Genomic DNA, 19,196 nt, shown 5'->3' on the forward strand with positions numbered 1-19,196 from the left:
AATAAAAGACTGGAATAGATATTTCTACAAAGATGATCTATAAATGACTCACAAACATAAGAAAAGCTGCTCAACATCACGAATCTTCATTCAAATGCAAATCAAAATCTCAATGAGATTATCACCTCATACTATATTCACAACAATATGGATATGTTTATTTGTTTATGAACACTACTGAACTGTACACTTAAACATGGTTACAATGGTAAATTATACATGTTTTTTTACCATCAAAAGACAAAAAAAACCACGTCACATAAATAAATGAATAAATGAAGGGAAAAAAATGAAATCAGGTTGTTTCTAGATGTTCAAAACCTGAAAGAATTCATCCCCAGTATGGGCATAACCCAGAGACAGTACAGGCGTGGTTCTGGACCACTGTAATAAAGGGAAGCTTGAGATAAAGCACATCACATGAAGTTTTTGGTTTCCCAGTGCATATAAAATTCTGTTTACACTGTAGTCTCTTAAGTGTGTGGTAACACAATGTACATGCCTTAATTTAAAACTAATTGGCACCAGCAGACTAGCTCAACACAAGGTTGCCACACACCTTCAGTTTGTAGAAAAATGCAGTATCTGCAAAGTACAGCAGAGCACAGCACAGGAGAACAAGGCATGCCTGGAGGCCCACAGCGGCAGGGAATGTTGAAGGTTATCTTTCAGACAAGAACGAAAGGACACTTTAGGGAATATGTGTAAGGTTCTTATTAGTTAAATCTCTTTTAAATAGTAACAGACTTCTTTAACAAAAATAACAATGTATTTCATATGTAAAAGTTAAATGTATAACAATAGTATAAAGGTTGGATGAGAGAAATGGAAGTACACTACTCTAAGATTCTTACATTAAAATGTTTACATTATATGTGAAATAGTATAATATCGTTTAAAGGTAGAGTGTGAAGAGTTAAGAGATGTACAACTATAAACCCTAGTGTGTGCATGCTCAGTCTCTCAGCTGTGTCCAGCTCTTTGCAACCCCATGGGTTAGAGCCTGCCAGGCTCCTCTATCCACGGAATTTCCCAGGCAAGAATACTGGAGTGAGCTGCCATTTCCTACTCCATGGGATTAAATCTGAGTCTCATGCACTAGCCGGTGGATTCTTTACCACTGAGCCACATGGGAAGCCCTATAAATCCTAGAACAACCAATAAAATAACAAAAATGTCATACATAGCTTACAGGCCAAAAAGGGAGATGCAATAGAATCATAAAAATATAAAAGTAATTCAAAAAAGGTATAAAAAGAGAACTAAGGAGAAATGGGACAAACAGCAAGGTAACATATCAAACCCTACCAATAATCATGTTAAAAGTAAATAATCTAAACACCCAATTAAAAGGAAGAGATTGTCAGATACAAAAAAAATTGTAGGATTTGGTTTTTGTTTGATGTTTTTTCATTTATTTTTATTAGTTGGAGGCTAATTACTTTACAATATTGTAGTGGTTTTTGCCATACACTGACATGAATCAGCCATGGATTTGCATGTGTTCCCCATCCTGATCCCCGCTCCCACCTCCCTCCCCATCCCATCCCTCTGGGTCTTCCCAGTGCACCAGCCCTGAGCACTTGTCTCATGCATCCAACCTGGGCTGGAAAAATTGTAGGATTTGATTCAACTACACACTGCTGACAAGAAATGCACTTTAAATACAAAGAAACAGATTAAAAATACAAGAAATGCAAAAAATATGCTAGCACTAGTTAAAAGAAGGTTGGAATAGCTATATTAATATCCGACAATGTAGATTTCAGAAAATAAACTATCAGAGATAAAGGTCATTTCATAATTACAGAGTCAATTAACTGAGAAGACGTAACAATCCCAAACTTTTATGTATCTAATAAAAGAGCTTCAAAATACGTGAAGCAAAGGCTTATGGAATTGCAAAGAAGATACTATAAATCCACAGTTAAGGCAGAGATTTCTAATACCCTCTCTCAATGATTGATAGAAAAACCAGGCATAAACATGGCAAAGATACAGACTTGATCAATATCCTCATGAAATTAAAAGACGCTTGCTCCTTGTAAGAAAAGCAATGACAAACCTAGACAGTCTATTAAAAAGCAGAGACCTTACTTTGCCTACAAAGATCCATATAGTCAAAGCTATGGTTTTTCCAGTAGTCATGTATGGATGTAAGAGCTAGACAATAAAAAAAGCTCAGTGCTGAAGAATTGATGCCTTTGAACTGTGTGCTGGAGAAGACTCCTGAGAGTCCCTTGGACTGCAAGGAGATCAAATCAATCAATCCTAAAGAAAATCAACCCTGAATATTCATTAGAAGCACTGATGCTGCTGAGTATATTTTCAAATGCTTATTAGCCATTTATATATTATTTCCTGAGGAGAAATGTCTATTTAAATCCTTTGTCTACTTTTTAATTGGGTTATCTTTTTATTACTGAGTTGTAAGAGTCCTTTTATATATTCTGACTCCAAGTCTCTCATCAGATAAATGATTTGCAAATAATTTCTCCCATCTTTAGTTGTTTTTTTCACCTTCTTTATAGTTTTTAATTTTGATGAAGTCCAACTTATCAATCTTCTCTTTTACTGTTCGTTGGACAATTGACTTTTGACAAATGCACTAAAGTATGCAGTGGAGAAAGAATAACTTCAGCAAGAGGATATCCATAAACAAAAAACACCACTTCACACTACATATGAAATGAACTCAAACTGGATCACAGACTTAAATGATAATCTTTCTAGAAGAAAATAACAACAAATTTTTGTGACCTTGGGTTAGGCAATGATTTCTTGACTATGACACCAAAAGTACAATCTCTTTAGTCATTTAAGAAATGTAAACTAAAACCACAATGAGGTATCACTACATACCCTATTCAAATGGCCAAAATGAAAAAGACTGATCATACTAAGTGTTGGCAATGATGTAAGGGAACTTGAACACTCTTACACTGCTGGTGCTAACATAAAGTGGTACAACTACTTTAGAAAACCATTGGACAGTTTCTTTAAACACTGAAATATATACCTACCATGATGATCCAGTCCACTCTCAGGTATTCACCCAAGAGAAAAGGTAACATATTTCCAAAGACTGCAGCTTTATCTGTACTAGCCCCAAACTGGAAACAACCCAAATGTCCATCAACCTTTGAATGTATAAACAAATTGTGGTATATCCAAACAATGGAATACTGTCTTATAAGAAAAAGGAATAAACTCTTGATACCACCACAACAAAGACAAATCTTCAAAATAATTACTCTGCATAAAAGGAGGTAGGCCAGGACTTCCCTGGTGGTACAGTGGATAGGAGTCTGCCTGCCAATGCAGGGGATAGGGGTTCAATCCCTGGTCCTGGAAGATCCCAACTGCAGCAGAACAACTAAACCCATGAGCCACAACTACCGAGCCTATGCTCTGGAGCCCACAAGATGCAACGACTGAGCCTGTGAGATGCAACTACTGAGCCCGTGTGCTGCAACGACTGAAGCCCTCACACTGACAGCCTGTGCTCCACAACGAGAAGCCACTACAAGGAGAAGTCCACACGCTCCAACTAGAGAGTAGTCCCCACTCTCCGCAACTAGAGAGAGCCCACACACAGCAATGATGACCCAGTGCAACCTCCACAAAATAAAATTAATTTTTTAAAAAAGGAACTGGGCCAATCCCACTCCTAGGTATATATCCAGAGAAAATCATAGTTTGAAAGGATGCATGCACTCTTGGTGTTTATTGCAGCACTATTTAAAATAGTCAGGACATGGAAGCAATCCAGATGTCCATTGACAGAGGAATGGATAAAGAAGATGTGATACATATATACAACGAAATATTACTCAACCATAAAAGGGACAGCATACTGCCATTTGCAGAGATGTAGATGGATCTAGAGACTGTCACAGAAGGTGAACTCAGTCAGAAAGAAAAAAACAAATATTGCATAATATTGCTTATGTGTGGAATCTAGAAAAATGACAGAGATGAACTTATGTGCAAAGCAGAAATACAGTCACAGACACAGAGAACACACTCACGGGTGCCAAGGGGGATGGGATGGACTGGGAGACTGGGACTGGCATGTACCCTACTAAGTACAGAGCAGGTGACTTGAGGAGAGCCTGCCACACGGCTCAGCGGGCTCTGCTCAGGGCTCTGTGGGGGCCGGGGGAAGGGAGCCCACATAGGAGGGGGCACGTGTATGCGTGTGACTGACTCACTCTGCTGGACAGCAAGAAGCGAACACAACACTGTACAGCGACTACAAGCCAATGTAATTTATTTAAGATACAAGGCGCTGGGCACAGGAGTCCACGCTGCACACTGGTCTACAGACACACAGCGAGCAAGCAGCTGCCTGAGGAAGCGCGGGCTGCGCAGGGAGAGGAACCGCCAAGGGCACGCGGAAGCCTGAGGGTGATCGGCGTGTTCACTGTCCTGACTACGACAGTCATTTCACGTGTGTGTCTGTGTACGTGTGAAACTGTATGTGTGCAGTTTACTGAACATCAATTATACTTATTTTGAAAAAACACCTTCTAGCAGAGAGCAAAAAACACCTTCTAGTTGTACAATGAGAAAATTGTCAGAAAACCTAACTTTAGAGCTTTTGTTAAGAAATATAACTAATTCAGGACTTTCCTCATGGTTCAGTGGTAAAGAATCCGCCTTGCAATGCAGAGAACACAGATTCAATCCCTGGATGGCAAGCTAAGATCCCACATGCCACCAAGCAACTAAGCCTGTGCCCTGCAACTACTGAGCCTGTGCCACAATGAGAGAACCCACGTACCTCAACGAAAGACCCTGCATGCCACAACTATGACCTGACACAGCCAAATAAGTAAATATATTTTTTTTTAAAAGCAACATAATTCAAGACTAGAACTTACAGATGTATGCTGATAATGTCAATTGCTAAAAATGACTTTGAAACAAATGAGCTGCTATTTTCTGAACACTAGTATTAGGTCAACTCACACACCTCTTCAACAAAGCATGGTCTGCTGAAAATTCTGGGCTTCTATCCATTTGTAGCAGCCTGTTTACTCCAGGGGAATTCTGGGCTTCCTTTGTTAGATTAATACAGGTATACAGTAAAAACCAGGAAGCTGTCCTACAAAGGCTCAAAGATCAGGCACTGGAAAAGTACAAGAAACTTGATGTGCGACTAAGTTCATCCAGATTCTGTCACCTCAGTAGAGGTGACAAGTCCACTCTAAACAAAGATTTTCTTATAACTGTTGGGCACACTTGCCATTCTTTCTTGAGCTATAAGTCTACTAGGAGTATTCCTCAAACAGTCTACAACATAAAAATAGCTTTTATGGTATGTTGTTGTCATTGTTTAGTTGCTAAGTCATGTCTGACTCTTTGGGACCCCATGAACTGCAGCACACCAGGCTCCCCTGTCCTTCACTGTCTCCTACTGAGTCGGCGATGCTATCTAACCATCTCATCCTCTGTTGTCCCCTTCTCCTCCTGCCCTCAATATTTCCCAGCATCAGGGTCTTTTCCAGTGAGTCAGCTCTTTGCATAAGGTGACCAACGTTTTGGAGCTTTAGCTTCAGCATCACTCCTTCCAATGAATATTCAGGGTGGATTTCCTTTAGGATGGACTTAGGATTGGACTTGAGGTTTGATCTCCTTGCTGTCCAATGGACACTACTCAAGAGTTTTCTCCACACCAGAGTTCAAAGGCATCAAGTCTTCAGCGCTCAGCCTTCTTTATGGTCCAACTCTCACATCTGTACATGACTACTGGAAAAAGCATAGTTTTGACTATACAGGCCTTTGTCGGCAAAGTGATATCTCTGCTTTTTAATACACTGCCTAGGTTTGTCATAGCTTTCCTTTCAAAGAGCAAGTGTCTTTTAATTTTAAGGCTTCAGTCACTGTCTGCAGTGAGTTTGGAGCACAAGAAAATAAAATCTGTCACTGCTTCCACTTTTTCCCCATCTATTTGCCATAAAGTGATGGGACCGAATATCATGTTAGGTTTTCAAATGTTGCGTGTTAAGCCAGCTTTTTTACTTTCCTCTTTCACCCTCATCAAGAAGCTCTAAAGAGCTTCCTTCATTTTCTGGGACGAGGAAAAAAGTTCCTCTTCAATTTCTGCCATTAAAGTGGTATCATCTCCATATCTGATGGTTGATATTTCTCCTGGCAATCTTGATTCCAGCTTGTGATTCATTCAGCCTGGCACGTCACATGATGTACTCCACATAGAAGTTAAAAAAGCAGAGTGATGATATATAGTCTTGTATTCCTTTCCCAGTTTTGAACTGGTCAGTTGTTTCATGTCCAGTTCTAACTGCTGCTTCTTGACCCACATACAGGTTTCTCAGGAGACAGGTAAGGTGGTCTGGTATTCCCATCTCTTTAAGAATTTTAGACAGTATGTTGTGATCCACACAGTTAAAGGCTTTAGTGTAGCCAATGAAGCAACAGTACAAATTTCTCTGGAATTCCCTTGCCTTCTCCAATGAATGTTGGCAATTTGATCTCTGATTCCTCTGCCTTTTCTAAATCAGCTTATACATCTGGAAGTTCTCAGTTCACCTACCGCTGAAGCCTAGCTTGAAGGATTTTGACCATAACCTTGCTAGCATGTAACATGAGCACAACTGTATAGCAATTTGAACATTCTTTGGGGTTGGAATGAAAACTGATCTCTTCCAGTCCTGTGGCCACTGCTGTGTTTTCCAAAGTTGCTGACGTACTGAGCACAGCACTTTAACAGCATCATCTTCTAGGATTTTACATAGCTCAGCTGGAATTCTATTACCTCCGCTAGCTTTGTTCATAGTAATGCTTCCTAAGGCCCACTTGACTTCACACTACAGGATGTCTGGCTCTAGGTGAGTGACTACACCATCATGGTTTTCAGGTCATTAAGACGTTTTTCGTATAGTTCTTCGTATAGTTCTTCTGTGTGTTCTTGCCACCGCTTCTTAATCTCTTCTGTTTCTGTTAGGTTGCTTCTGTCCTCACTATCGTGCCAATCCTTACATAAAGTTTTCTCCTGATACCTCCAATTTTCTTGAAGAGATCTCTAGTTTTCCCCATTCTGTTGTTTTCTTCAATTTCTGTGCACTGTTCATTTAAGAAGGACTTCTTGTCTCTCCTTGCTATTCTCTGGAACTCTGCATTCAGTTGGGTACATTTTTTCCTTTCTCTCCTGCCTTTCAGTTTCTTCTTTCCTCAGCTATTTGTAAAGCCTCTTCAGACAACCGCTTTGTCTTCGTGCATTTCTTTTTTTTTTTTTTGGTAATGGTTTTGGTCACTGTCTCCTGTACAATGTTAAGAATCTCCATCCATAGTTCTTCAGGCACTGTCTACCAGATCTTATCCCTTGAATCTATTCGATCCTCCACCGTACAATCATATTGGATTGGTTTAGGTCATACCCAAATGGCCTTGTGGTTTTTCCTACTTTCTTCAATTTAAGCCTGAATTTTGCAATAAGAAACTGATGATCTGAGTCACAGTCTGTTCCAGGGCTTCTATTTGCTAACTGTATAGAGCATCTCCATCTTTGGTTGCAAAGAATATAATCAATTTGATTTTGATATTGACAGTCTGGGATGGCAACCCCTGGTGGGTCAGACGGTAAAGAATCTGTCTACAATGCAGGAGGCCCAGGTACGATCGCTGGGTTGGGAAGCTTCCCTGGAGAAGAGCATGGCAACCCACTCCAGTATTCTTGCCTGGAGAATTCCATGGACAGAGGAACCTGGCTACAGTCCATGGAGTCCCACAGAGTCAAACATGACTGAGCATGCACAGAGACCATCTGGTGATGTCTATGTGCAGAGTCATCTCTTGCGTTGTTGGAAAAGGGCGTTTGCTATGACCAGTGTGTTCTCTTGACAAAACTGTTAGGCTTTGTCCTGCTTCATTTTGTACTCCAAGGCCAAACTTGCCTGTTACTCCAGGTATCTCCTGACTTCCTACTTTTGCATTCCAATCTCCTATGATGAAAAGGACATCTTTTTTTGGTATTAGTTCTAGAAGGTGTTGTAGGTTTTCACAGAACCGGTCAACTTCAGCTTCTTTGGAATTAGTGGTTGGGGCATAGACTTGGATTAGTGTGACACTGAATGGTTTACTTTGTAAATGAACTGAGGTCATTCTGGTGTTTTTGAGACTGTATTCATGTCCTGCATTTTGTACTCTTTTGTTGACTATGAGGGCTACTCCATTTTTTCCAATGGATTCTTGCCCACAGTAGTAGATATAATGGTCATCTGAATTAAATTCACCCTTTCCTCTCCATTTTAGTTAACTGATTCCCAAGATGTCGATGTTCACTCTTGCCATCTCCTACTTGACTACGTCCACTTTACCTTGATTCATGGTCCTAACATTCCAGGTTCTTATGCAATACCGTTCTTTACAACACTGGATTTTACTGCCACCACCAAACACATCTGCAACTGAGCATTGTTTCTGCTTTGGCCCAGTCGCTCCATTCTATCTGGAACTATTGGTAATTGTCCTCGGCTCTTCTCCAGTAGCATACTGGACACCTTCTGGCCTTGGGGGGGATCATCTTCCAGTGTCATATCTTTTTGCTTTTTCATACTGTTCATGGGGTTCTCACAGCAAGAACACTGGAGAACTGGCAAGAATACTAGCTATTCCCTCCTCCAGTGGACCACATTTTGTCAGAACTCTTCACTATGACCCGTCTGTCTTTGGTGGCCCTGTATGGTGGCTCATAGCTTCACTGCGTTACATAAGCCCCTTCACCACGACAAGGCTGTGATCCATGAAGGGGATCACAATCAAACGCAAATGCAATATAAAGCTGGAACAAGGTAGAAGTAAGAAATCTCAATACTCCAACTTGTGTAGAAAGATATTTTATTCCTAGTAAGGATCAAGATATAAAGGCGTATCAGGCAGTGTACTAGGAACATGAGAAAGGTAACGTGGAAAAGAGCCACAGCACACATAATTATTCACATCTGAATTTTCTTTTTTTGGCCATGCTGCTCAGCATGCAAGACCTTACTTCCCTGACCAGGGATTGAACCTGTGCTTACTACAGTAGATGTGCAGAGTCCTAACCACTGGACTGCCAAAGAATTCCCCACAATTGACTTCAAAATATACATTAATTTGTTCTCTTAAAATATAATGCATGATATAAGTAAGAGAACAAAAGGAAGAGGTTAAATAAGTATAAAAGTTTAAATACGAGCCTAGGATCATAGGTGACCTTCACTAAGGATCTATTTACATAAAGATCTTTTCCCAAAGAGAGCCAGTTTAAAAAAGTAAATGTTTTGAGGACATTCATATGTGATTAATTCAATAACTCCTGAGCTGGTGAAAAATACAAATATGAAAAGATTTTTCTACAGATGAGAAATCGAACTGAGGTTTTCGATTGTTGCTGTTATTTAGTTGTGTCTGACTGTTTTGCAACCCCATGGACTGTAGCCCACCAGGCTCCTCTGTCCATGGGATTTCTCAGGCAAGAATACTGGAGTGGGTTGCCATCTCCTTCTCCAGGGCATCTTCCCCACCCAGGTATCAAATCCTCATTTCCTGCATTAGCAGGTGAATTCTTTATCACTGAGCCACCAGGAAAGCCTCAGGTTTTCAAGAGTGAAACTTAAATGGAGCCAAGTGACTAAAAACAGACAGTTTAGTTGCTGGTATAATTCTCCACAGGCTTCCCAGGTAGCAGTAGTGGTAAAGAACCTGCCTGCCAACGCAGGAGACATGAGACGCTGGTTCGATCCCTGGGTCAGGAAGATCCCCTGGAAGAGGGCATGGCAACCCACCCCAGTATTCTGGAGAATACTGGACAGAGGAGCCTGGAGGATTGCAGTCCACAGGGTCACAAAGAATCAGACACGACTCAAGTGACTTAGCACACACACACACAATTCTCTATACCATTTATTCTCTATACCTATAAACTAAGAGCTAAGGAAACATGTCAGCGTTGTTTCTCAAACGTGGGTAACAGGAAATTACTCGAAATTGTTGGTAACAGGACAATCACTAGCAGTGATGGACTCAGCCCTTTCCCCTTCTCCCCACTACTCAGTCCTCTTCTTATAGTCAAACATCTTAAGAGTTCAGCCTTTTCCTCTCTGATCTCCTCTCCCCTCCAATATGGCTTTTAAGACCCATCAATCACTCCACAAAAAAACTCTCTCTAAGGTCATTGGTGGCCTACAGGTTAATCCATATAGCATTTACATTCTCAACAGGGGTAACATTATACCCAAGGCAGCAAAAATTGATTCGAGGGAGCAAAACATCTTAGATGTTAAAATAGTTTGTGGCCCTCAAAAAGGTCATAGTACATAAGCAGAAGTATACCATGTCTATTTCTTACCCTAGAAGAAGGCATTCTCCATTTCTTATTCTATGACTTCTCCCTAGGTGACTTTTTGCATACTATCTGCTTCTGTGACCACCCCTATCATCTGTAACTCATTAAGCTCCAGCTCCAGCATAGACCATTCCTCTGAGATTTAAACCTATTTAACTGCCTGCCAGTTTGACATTCCACTTGAGTATCTCAAAGGTATTTATCTGGGAAAAGGATCCACAGCTTTGGTTTGATTCTCAAGTGAAGAACTACTGCCACACAGCAGTTTCAGAAAGGATCATAACCACAAAAATTGGCAAAACCAACTTAAAAAGTTGATAAAAACAATTACTTTATAAACCTCTCAAATGTCTTTAGAGCTTCTTGCATAAATATACCTTTTAGTTGATACACACAACAGAAACTTAATTAGGTTGGAAATCAAAATGTCAACATAGGGGTTTTTCCCAGGGCACTGACGTGAATACAATTACAGTGGTTCTCAGGTCATGCTAAACCCAGTGTCAAACTTTCAGTAAAAGAGAATTAGAATATAAAACTCTGCAAATTGATTTGTCAACTTGCTACACTGAGTGTTTGCATAACAGCAAGTAGATGGCAATATTTACATTTTGAAAAGAATCCTTAAGAGAAAGCGGTATCACAGGCAAAGTACACTAAAAATACATTCTTATAATTACAACAACTCAAAAACTCTCGTTAGTCATCTTTCATATAAGGTCATGCCACTAATCCTTTACAAAGTTAAACTTTGTAATAGAGATTTAGAACTAAAATTGAAGACTTTTTGGCTCTATGAATTCATACTTCTTGAGCAATCACAGAAATCTGCCAACACTAACACTGTCAAATAAAGGGAACTCTGCATTCAAGAATAAGAAGTAGCTTTATTTTAGGGGTTAAAAGAGGTGTCTGCCAGAAAAATAACTTCCTAAGGAGATGAAAGAAATCTTCCTCTTCGGTACAACAGGATTAAAGTCTAATCTAGCACAGTCTAAATCTCTGCCTGCCAATCCTGTTTTCCTGTTCAATCTTTTTCTCTCTTTCTTTATTCTGATAGTATTCCTCCTTAGTGATTTCTGAAATCATTACTAAAAATAACATAATATTTCCTACTGGATGCTCTACTTGAATTTCCTTTAGGCACTTCAAATCCAATTTGCCCCAAACTAATCTTCTCCACCTCTACCTCCTTGCTGGAACATCTGTTTCAAAGCAGTTCATTAGGTAAATGGGCTAAGGGTGGCCTAAGCCATAAACCTGGAACTTATCTTTGAATTCTCTAGCAGTATCTTATCAATTCTATGTCTTTTGCTCTTAAAACTGCCTCCTCCTCACTGCCTCCCTGGCCCTGGCTTATAACTTATTAAAGTTACAAACTTCAAAGCAATTAGGTGATGGAATTGAATAAATTCAGGATTGAATCCCAGTTCTGCCACTGTTAAGTATGATCTTTATCTTAGGCAACTTAGTTAACCTCTCTGGGGCTCATTTTCTCATCTGTAAAATAAAAAGAATAATCTCCTAACATCTAGTCTCAGCCATTTTACCCATTCCTCACAATGTGTCTAAGTGGCTCCTGTTTTCAGGATAAAATTCCAAATCCTTCTTATAACATACACAGTTCTTTATACTCTTTCCTCATTTTATAAGGCCTACCTCTTGCCATTCTATTAGCTCCAATCACATCCACTCAGACGGGTCATATTCTTTCTTTCGTGTTACGCCTTTTACAGTGTGAGTCTTTCTGCTGGAGTTCCTACCTTCTCTTGGTCCACTCAGTCCCAGCTGTCTCATACCCTTCCGCTATCCCTTCACAGCTCAGCCCGGGAAGTCTTCCCTGTGCTGCTATACCAGGACCCCAATTTTGAGTTCAAAACAGTCTCTGTGCTCTCGTTCCTTCTTATAGTTTTTTCCTTCTACTGACATTAGAAGAAAGATTTTATTTTACTTGATATTTTTACATTTATGTTGATCAAAGAAATTAGTCTGTAATATTGCTATCTTTTAATATCCAAGACAGGTTGATTTTAAGGTTATACTGGCTTCTATAATTATGTGGCAAGTATTCCTGTTTTCCATTCTCTGGAATATTTTATGTAAAACTTAGTGCTATTTTTTCCCCTTAAATATTTGGCAACTAACATTTATTGAGCATGTACCACATGCCAGATTCTACACTAAGTTCATTTGCCATGTTACCTCATTTAATCCTCACAGCAACTTTCTGAGGTGTATATTCCTCTTATACCTGTTTTATAGAGAAGAAACTAGGACTAATAGAAAGTAACTTTCCCAAAGTCACAAAGCTGGTGGGCAGCAGAGCTAGGACTTGAACACATATCTCCCCAGGTTCTTAATCACATGCTATATTGTCTTGTAATACTTAACATATCACACTATAATTATTCATTTATTTGCCTCTCCATTAGTCAGTGGAATCTATCTACTAAGATCCTTGAAAGATGTGATCATATCTTCCATATTTTGTATGCTTTAAATCTAGCATGTCTACCAATTAATAGATTCTCAGTAAACAGCTGCTAAATGAATAAATGAAGACATATCATTTGATTCTCATAACAACTGGGTGAGCTAAAGTGGTTACTATCAATTCCTATGTAGAAAGCAGGTATATGTTTATTTTAGAATGCTGCTAAAGTGGTTTTTGTCTTTAAGTTAAAACAAATAACCCCCATGCAAAGAAGGGCATAAATTTCATTTCTTCAACAGTAAAAAGCAAAAAATAATTTTATATTATTTGCAAACTGTCATTGACAACAGATTTAATGTTCTGATACCATCTGTAAGACAGAGACCTTCATATTTCTTCTGGGGTCAAGAGTATAAATCCAACAAGAAAAAGATTATCCATTGAGAAAATGGCAATAAAACAAAAGCCTTAAGCAGAAAAGCTTTCAAAGAAGGTCAGCAGAACAGCTACAGAAGAATTCCCCACTGACTATACCATGTGGTAGGCATGTCATAAGAAGATTTAAGGTAGACATAAAATACCCACAGCAGAGCTGTCTTGGCTTCAATTAGATGAACTACAATTTCCATTCTGTGTTTTGCCTGATAAGTCTGTAAAAATGCTTATATATGGGCACCACAGAATTCAGATTTTTTTCTTTTTGATGGAGATGAGATCATAATTATGGCAAAATGACTAAATTATAGTATGACAAATCTGGCTTAGATATGAGAATGGACTTCCTGAGAGCCAATGTCCTTAGATTCTGAAACTATTATCCAGGGTATTATATAATTACAGTCCCAAAGAACATTAAGAATAGAAAAGATCCTTGAACTATTTAAACAGAATTCTGCCTAAAAGCTACCCTACATAACTTCATGAGGATTGTTCCAAGCCTCTCTCTTTTAATCCCAATCCAAAACACACATACACATACACTTTTTTACTGCAGCAGCTTTTGCCAAGTCGCTTTTAGGACAACAATATTATAACATGTCTCAAAGGGGGAAAAAAATGTGAGAATAAAAACATACCAAAGGAACTACTAAACACCTCACAGGAAAACCATTCTCACCAGTGGACTGCCACATAAAAATTTAAGAAGTCTTTGTGGTCTTTATAGCAAAAAAACAAGACATTAATCTAGGGGGCCCTTACTGCTTAGGCTCCCAGAATCATATATATAAATAATAAAAAATTGAAATGCAGAAAGAATAGAAAAAAATTATTTATTTCTCCCAGTGAAAGACAATTCTTAAACATCCTGGAATGTTTAATCACTGTGTTCACCATCATTGTTCTTGCAAAAAGTTTTGCTTCCATTGGGTCCACGGCTTGGGAGAAGTTCAGGGGTAGTTAAGAAGCCGTCCTGGGGAAGAAGGCAGATGCCTGGGCAGAAGCCCTAAGGTCAGGGGCTAATAGGTGAAGCAGTGCCCCTAACAGGCCACCAGGTCTTCTTATTTTAATTTAAAGTAAAACTGATGTTCACGAGAGAAATTAAGTCTATAAATGTTGCTTTCTTATAAAGTTCTTGTCAGGTTGGTACTAAGATTATGTTGGCCTCTACAATTGTTTGGGAAGTATTCACTATTTTCCATCCTCTAGAATAGCTTAAATAAACCCCGGTGTTATTTTTTCCCTTAAATATTTGGGATCCCCTAATGCAGACATCTGAGTCTGGATCTAAACTTGAGTTTTTCTTTTTGGTAAGATTTTTTTCAAAAAGTGATTTAATTTGTTTACATTCCATAAATGATTTTTTTTTGTGGGGTTAGTCAGATTTCTATTTCTTCTTGCATTCATTTTGTTATTTTTAAGAGTTTATCTATTTCATCAAAGTGTTCAAATTTTCTAATGTCTTCTTATCAACATTTAATGTTTCCAGGCTCTGTAGTAATGGCTTCTTTTTTATTCCTAATATTGGTAAATGATGCCTTCTTTCAAGTAACAGTTTTAATTCTTCCGTTCCAATTTAATGTCTTTTATTTATTTCTCTTACCTAACTGCTCAGGCTAGGATCTTCCTATACTATGTTGAATAGAAGTGGCAAGAATAGGCATTCTTGTCTTGTTTCTGATCCTAAAGGAAAAGCTTTCAGCTTTTTACCATGGAGTATGATGTCAGCTATGGACTTGTCACATATGGCCTTTATTATGTCAAGGTAAATGTCCTCTATATTCACTTTGTTGAGAGCTTTTATCATGAATGAATGTTGAATTTTGCCAAGTGCTTTTTCTGCATCTATTGAAACAATCACATGATCTTAATCATTCATTATGTTAATCTGGTGTATCACACTGATTGATTTGTGGATCTGAACCACCCTTGCAATTGTAGAATAAATTCCACTTGATCCTGGTATGCAGTAGTTTCTTAGAAAAATGATCATCCTCTTACCATATAATCTAGCAAACGTGCTCATTATTTACCCGAAGGAGCTGAAAATTTATGCCCACACAAAACCTACACATGGATGTTTAAAGCAGCTTTATTATAACTGCCAAATCTTGGGGGAAAACGAAGATATCCTTCAGGAAGTGAATGGACAAATAAACTGTAGTACATCCAGATATTAGAGTATTATTTGTCCATATGTAAAACAGGGTCATGATGTGTCCGTGTAGGTTCACGAGTTGTAACAAATTCACCACTATGGTACAGGATATTGCCAGTGGAGGAAGCAGTCCATGTGTGCGGGTAAGAAGTAAACGGGAACTTTCTGGACTTTCTGTTTAATTGTGCTATGAATCTAAAACTATTCCAAAAAAATAAGTTTATTAAAAAATATATATATATAACTCTTAACCATCTTTTAACATTGCAACCCAGATCAAAAATAGTTGTTTCCACTACGGATAAGAAGGTAAAACCACTGTCTGACTCTTTCTAAAATTCAGCTTCCAAAATGATCTTAGCAGGTAATTTACAGCTCACAATGAGGGTCAAAGAACTTACTTTTCAATTTTCTTCTTATGTTCTTTTTGCCTTTGTTGTTCTTTCACTTGTTCTCTTTCAATATCCATGAAAAGTCGTCTATACCTCAGGTATTGCTTTTGACGCTAAAGAAGAGAAGTAAAAACTTTTAAGACTCTGCTCTCAGAGACTTTCCAAGAAAGGAAAATATCTTTAAACTACTAGCTCAGTATGTTAGGACACAACCAATTGCTTCCAGTCTCACATATACTGATGTCCAAAAGCCATGACCACTACATACCTCTTTCTTGTCTTCCTCTTGACTTACTCCAGACTGAAGTGCCAGGGGAGTTTGAAATTCAGTGTTCAATCTTGATTGATACTCATCACCAACCTGTTAGGAAGTCCAATCACACAAAGTGACAAGACTGCCAAAAGCTAGACCTGTGAACGCTTTTGATAATTTTATCTACTAATTCTTTCCTCCTGCAATCTTGAGCTTAACTAGATTTAAAAAGTTAAACATATATATATATAAAAGAATAAAATTTTAAGAAAGAATAAAAGGAATTAATCAAACAAAAACAAAAGACTCAGGTCAAAGACATGGATGAATTCATGACAAATCAAAATGTTCAGAAGCCTTCTAAAATAGTCACTTGAAATCATTCTATTATGACTGTGTGCTTGGGATCAAATATAGGATATAAAATTAGATCTCTTACTATCTCATATCTATAATAATTTTCAATTTGTACACATTCTTGATGGTGTGAATTTAGAGAATAAAAGTTTGAAAGAAAATATTATAGCAATCAGCTGTCATGGCAGGGAAGAAACTAGAGCTTATTTTCTCCCAAAGTACTAGGAAAGCCTGTTGACATAATTTAGTATACTTACTTTGACATTATATGGTTCAAATTATGATCTCTAACTTTTAGAAATACAAGTTTTAAATTACGTTGATCTTTTTAGCTGAAAAGTTATTTATCAAAAAGAAGTTATTTATCTGTTAGCAAAGTTGCAAGATACAGGATCAGTATGCAAAAATCAATTACATTTTTATGTACCTGCAATGAACAATTTGAAAATGAAATTAAGGGTAAAATCCATATAATACACCATCAAAACACACCTTAGGAATAAATTTAATAAAAGATATAAATTATATACACTGAAACCTACAAAAACATGTTAAAAGAAATAAAAGATCTAATTGAGTGAAAAGACATCTCTTGTTCACGAATCAGAAGACTTAATATTGTTAAGATGGCAAATGAATCAACAGATTTAATGCCGTCTGCATCAACATTTAAGTTGATGGGGCTTCACTGGCAGTCCAATGGTTAATATTTCACCTTCTAGACTTCCCTGCTGGCGCAGTGGTTAAGACTCCACCTGCCAAAGCAGGGGACATGAGTCTGACCCTTGGTCTAGGAATATTCCACATGCCACAGGCAAACTAAGTCCATGCCCCACAACTACTCAGCCCACGCTCTAGAGCCTGTGTGCCACAACTACTGAAGCCTGCACACCCAGAGCTTGGGCTCTGCAGCAAGAAAAGCCATGGCAATGAAAAGCCTGTACACCACAACTAGACAAAGCCTTCCTGCAGCACTGAAGACTCACCTTCCAATGCAGGAGATGGGGGTTCGATCCCTGTTCAGGGCACTAAGATCTCACAGGCCTTGCAGCACAAAAACCAAAGCATAAGACAGAAGCAATATTGGAAAGAAAAAAAAAAAAAAAACACCCCTCAAAAAAGACTTCAAAAATGGTCCACAGAAAAAAAAAATCTTAAAAAAAATTCAGTTTACTTCTCTGTAGAAGTTGACAAGGTAATCCTTAAATTCATATGAGGGACCCAGAATAGCTGAGACGATCTTGAAACAGAGAACAAAGGTGGAGAACTCATTCTTTTCAATTCAAAACTTATTTAAAAAAATAAGCTGCACTAATCAATGCAGTGTGGTATAGCGTAAGGACAGACCCACAGATCAGTGGAATAGAACTGGTAGTTCTATTATAAACTCGTATTTACAATCAACTGATTTTTGACAAGAGTGATGAGAACTCAGTGGGTAAGAAGAGTCTTTTCAACAAATGATGTTGGGTCACCCTGGATACCCACATGCAGAAAAGAATGAAACTGGACCCCTACCCAACACCATACATGAAGATTAATGCAAAGTGGATCACAGACCTGAATGCAAGAGATGTAAGACTCTTAAGAGAAATACAAAGGTGATGGTTTCTTAGATATGACATCAAAAGCACAAGCCACAAAACAGTAAATAATATGGACTTCATCAAAATTAAAAACTTCTGTGCTGCAAAAGAAACCACTTACAAAGTGAAAAGACAACCCTTAGGATAGGAGAAAACACTTGCAAATCACAAAATAAATAAGGGTGCTATGTGTAAAATATATTAAGAACTCACATAACTTAATAATCAAAAGACAAATAATCCAATTAGAAATTGGGCAGAGGACTTTAATAGTTTTCTAAAGAAAATACACATATGGCCAATAAGCACATGAAAAGATGCTCATCATTAATCATTAAGAAAATGTAAACCAAAACCACAATGAGATATTATTGCATACCCATTAAGAGAGCTATAATTAAAAAGACAAAAGACAATAACAAGTGTTCGTGAGGATGTGGAGAAACAGAAACCTCATAATACTGCTGGTAAGAATGAACAGCACTGTGCCACTTTGGAAACCAGTTTGGCAGTCCCTCCCCAAAGGTTAAGCATATGGATACCATAAGTCTCAGCAATTTCCCTCCTACTTATACACCCAAGGAAAATGGAAACACGCATCACAGAAAAACATACAAACAAATGTTCACAGCAGCACTATTCACTATTAATAGTCAAGAAGTAGAAACAATCCAAATGCCTACCAACTGATGAATGGATAAATAAAATATGCTACATGCATACAATGGAATATTATCCAACAAATACGAATGAAGCATTGCTACATGCTGCGAGGTCTATGAACTTGGAAAACATTATGCTAAGTGAAAGAACTCAGTGATAAAAGGCCATTCTATGATCTCTTTTATATAAAATGTCCAGAATAGGCAAATCTAGAGAGATAAAAAGTAGACTAATGGTTGCCTAGGGCTGGGGTTGGAGGTAAGGGGCAAAAGGGAATGAAAGCTTGTTAAAGGTATGTGACTTCTGGGCAGTGATGAAATATTCTAGGAGTGACTATGGTAAAGCTTGCACAACATTCTGAATATAGTAAAAACACTGAATTGTATATTTTCAATGGGTTACCTGTATGGTATACAAAGCAGCCAGGCTTCATTATTTGACTAGTCCTTATTTGTGAATTTGCCTATTCACCAAGATGTATTTATTATCACAGAATTAATGCTCACAGTGCTTGTGGTCACCTCTAGACATGAACAGTGTTGTGAAAAATCTGAGTCATCAGAT

General features: G+C 38.1%; 1 protein-coding gene across 5 annotated transcripts in view; it reads right to left on the minus strand.

Annotated features, from left to right (window-relative positions):
- The window catches only part of CCDC15 (coiled-coil domain containing 15), a 47,295-nt gene that overhangs the window by 5,554 nt on the left and 22,545 nt on the right, over positions 1-19,196 (minus strand). For 4 of the 5 annotated variants that reach the window (XM_043873954.1, XM_043873963.1, XM_043873938.1 and 1 more), the window contains 2 exons: positions 16,042-16,134; positions 15,783-15,886 (listed from right to left, as the gene is read on the minus strand). In XM_043873954.1, coding sequence (XP_043729889.1) covers positions 15,783-15,886; positions 16,042-16,134 — 197 coding nt within the window. Of the gene's footprint in view, positions 1-15,778; positions 15,887-16,041; positions 16,135-19,196 lie in introns of all 5 variants that reach the window. The other variant, XM_043873972.1, reaches the window with a different exon arrangement.

Source organism: Cervus elaphus, chromosome 2 (genome assembly GCF_910594005.1).
Source record: "Cervus elaphus chromosome 2, mCerEla1.1, whole genome shotgun sequence".
NCBI lineage: Eukaryota > Metazoa > Chordata > Mammalia > Artiodactyla > Cervidae > Cervus > Cervus elaphus.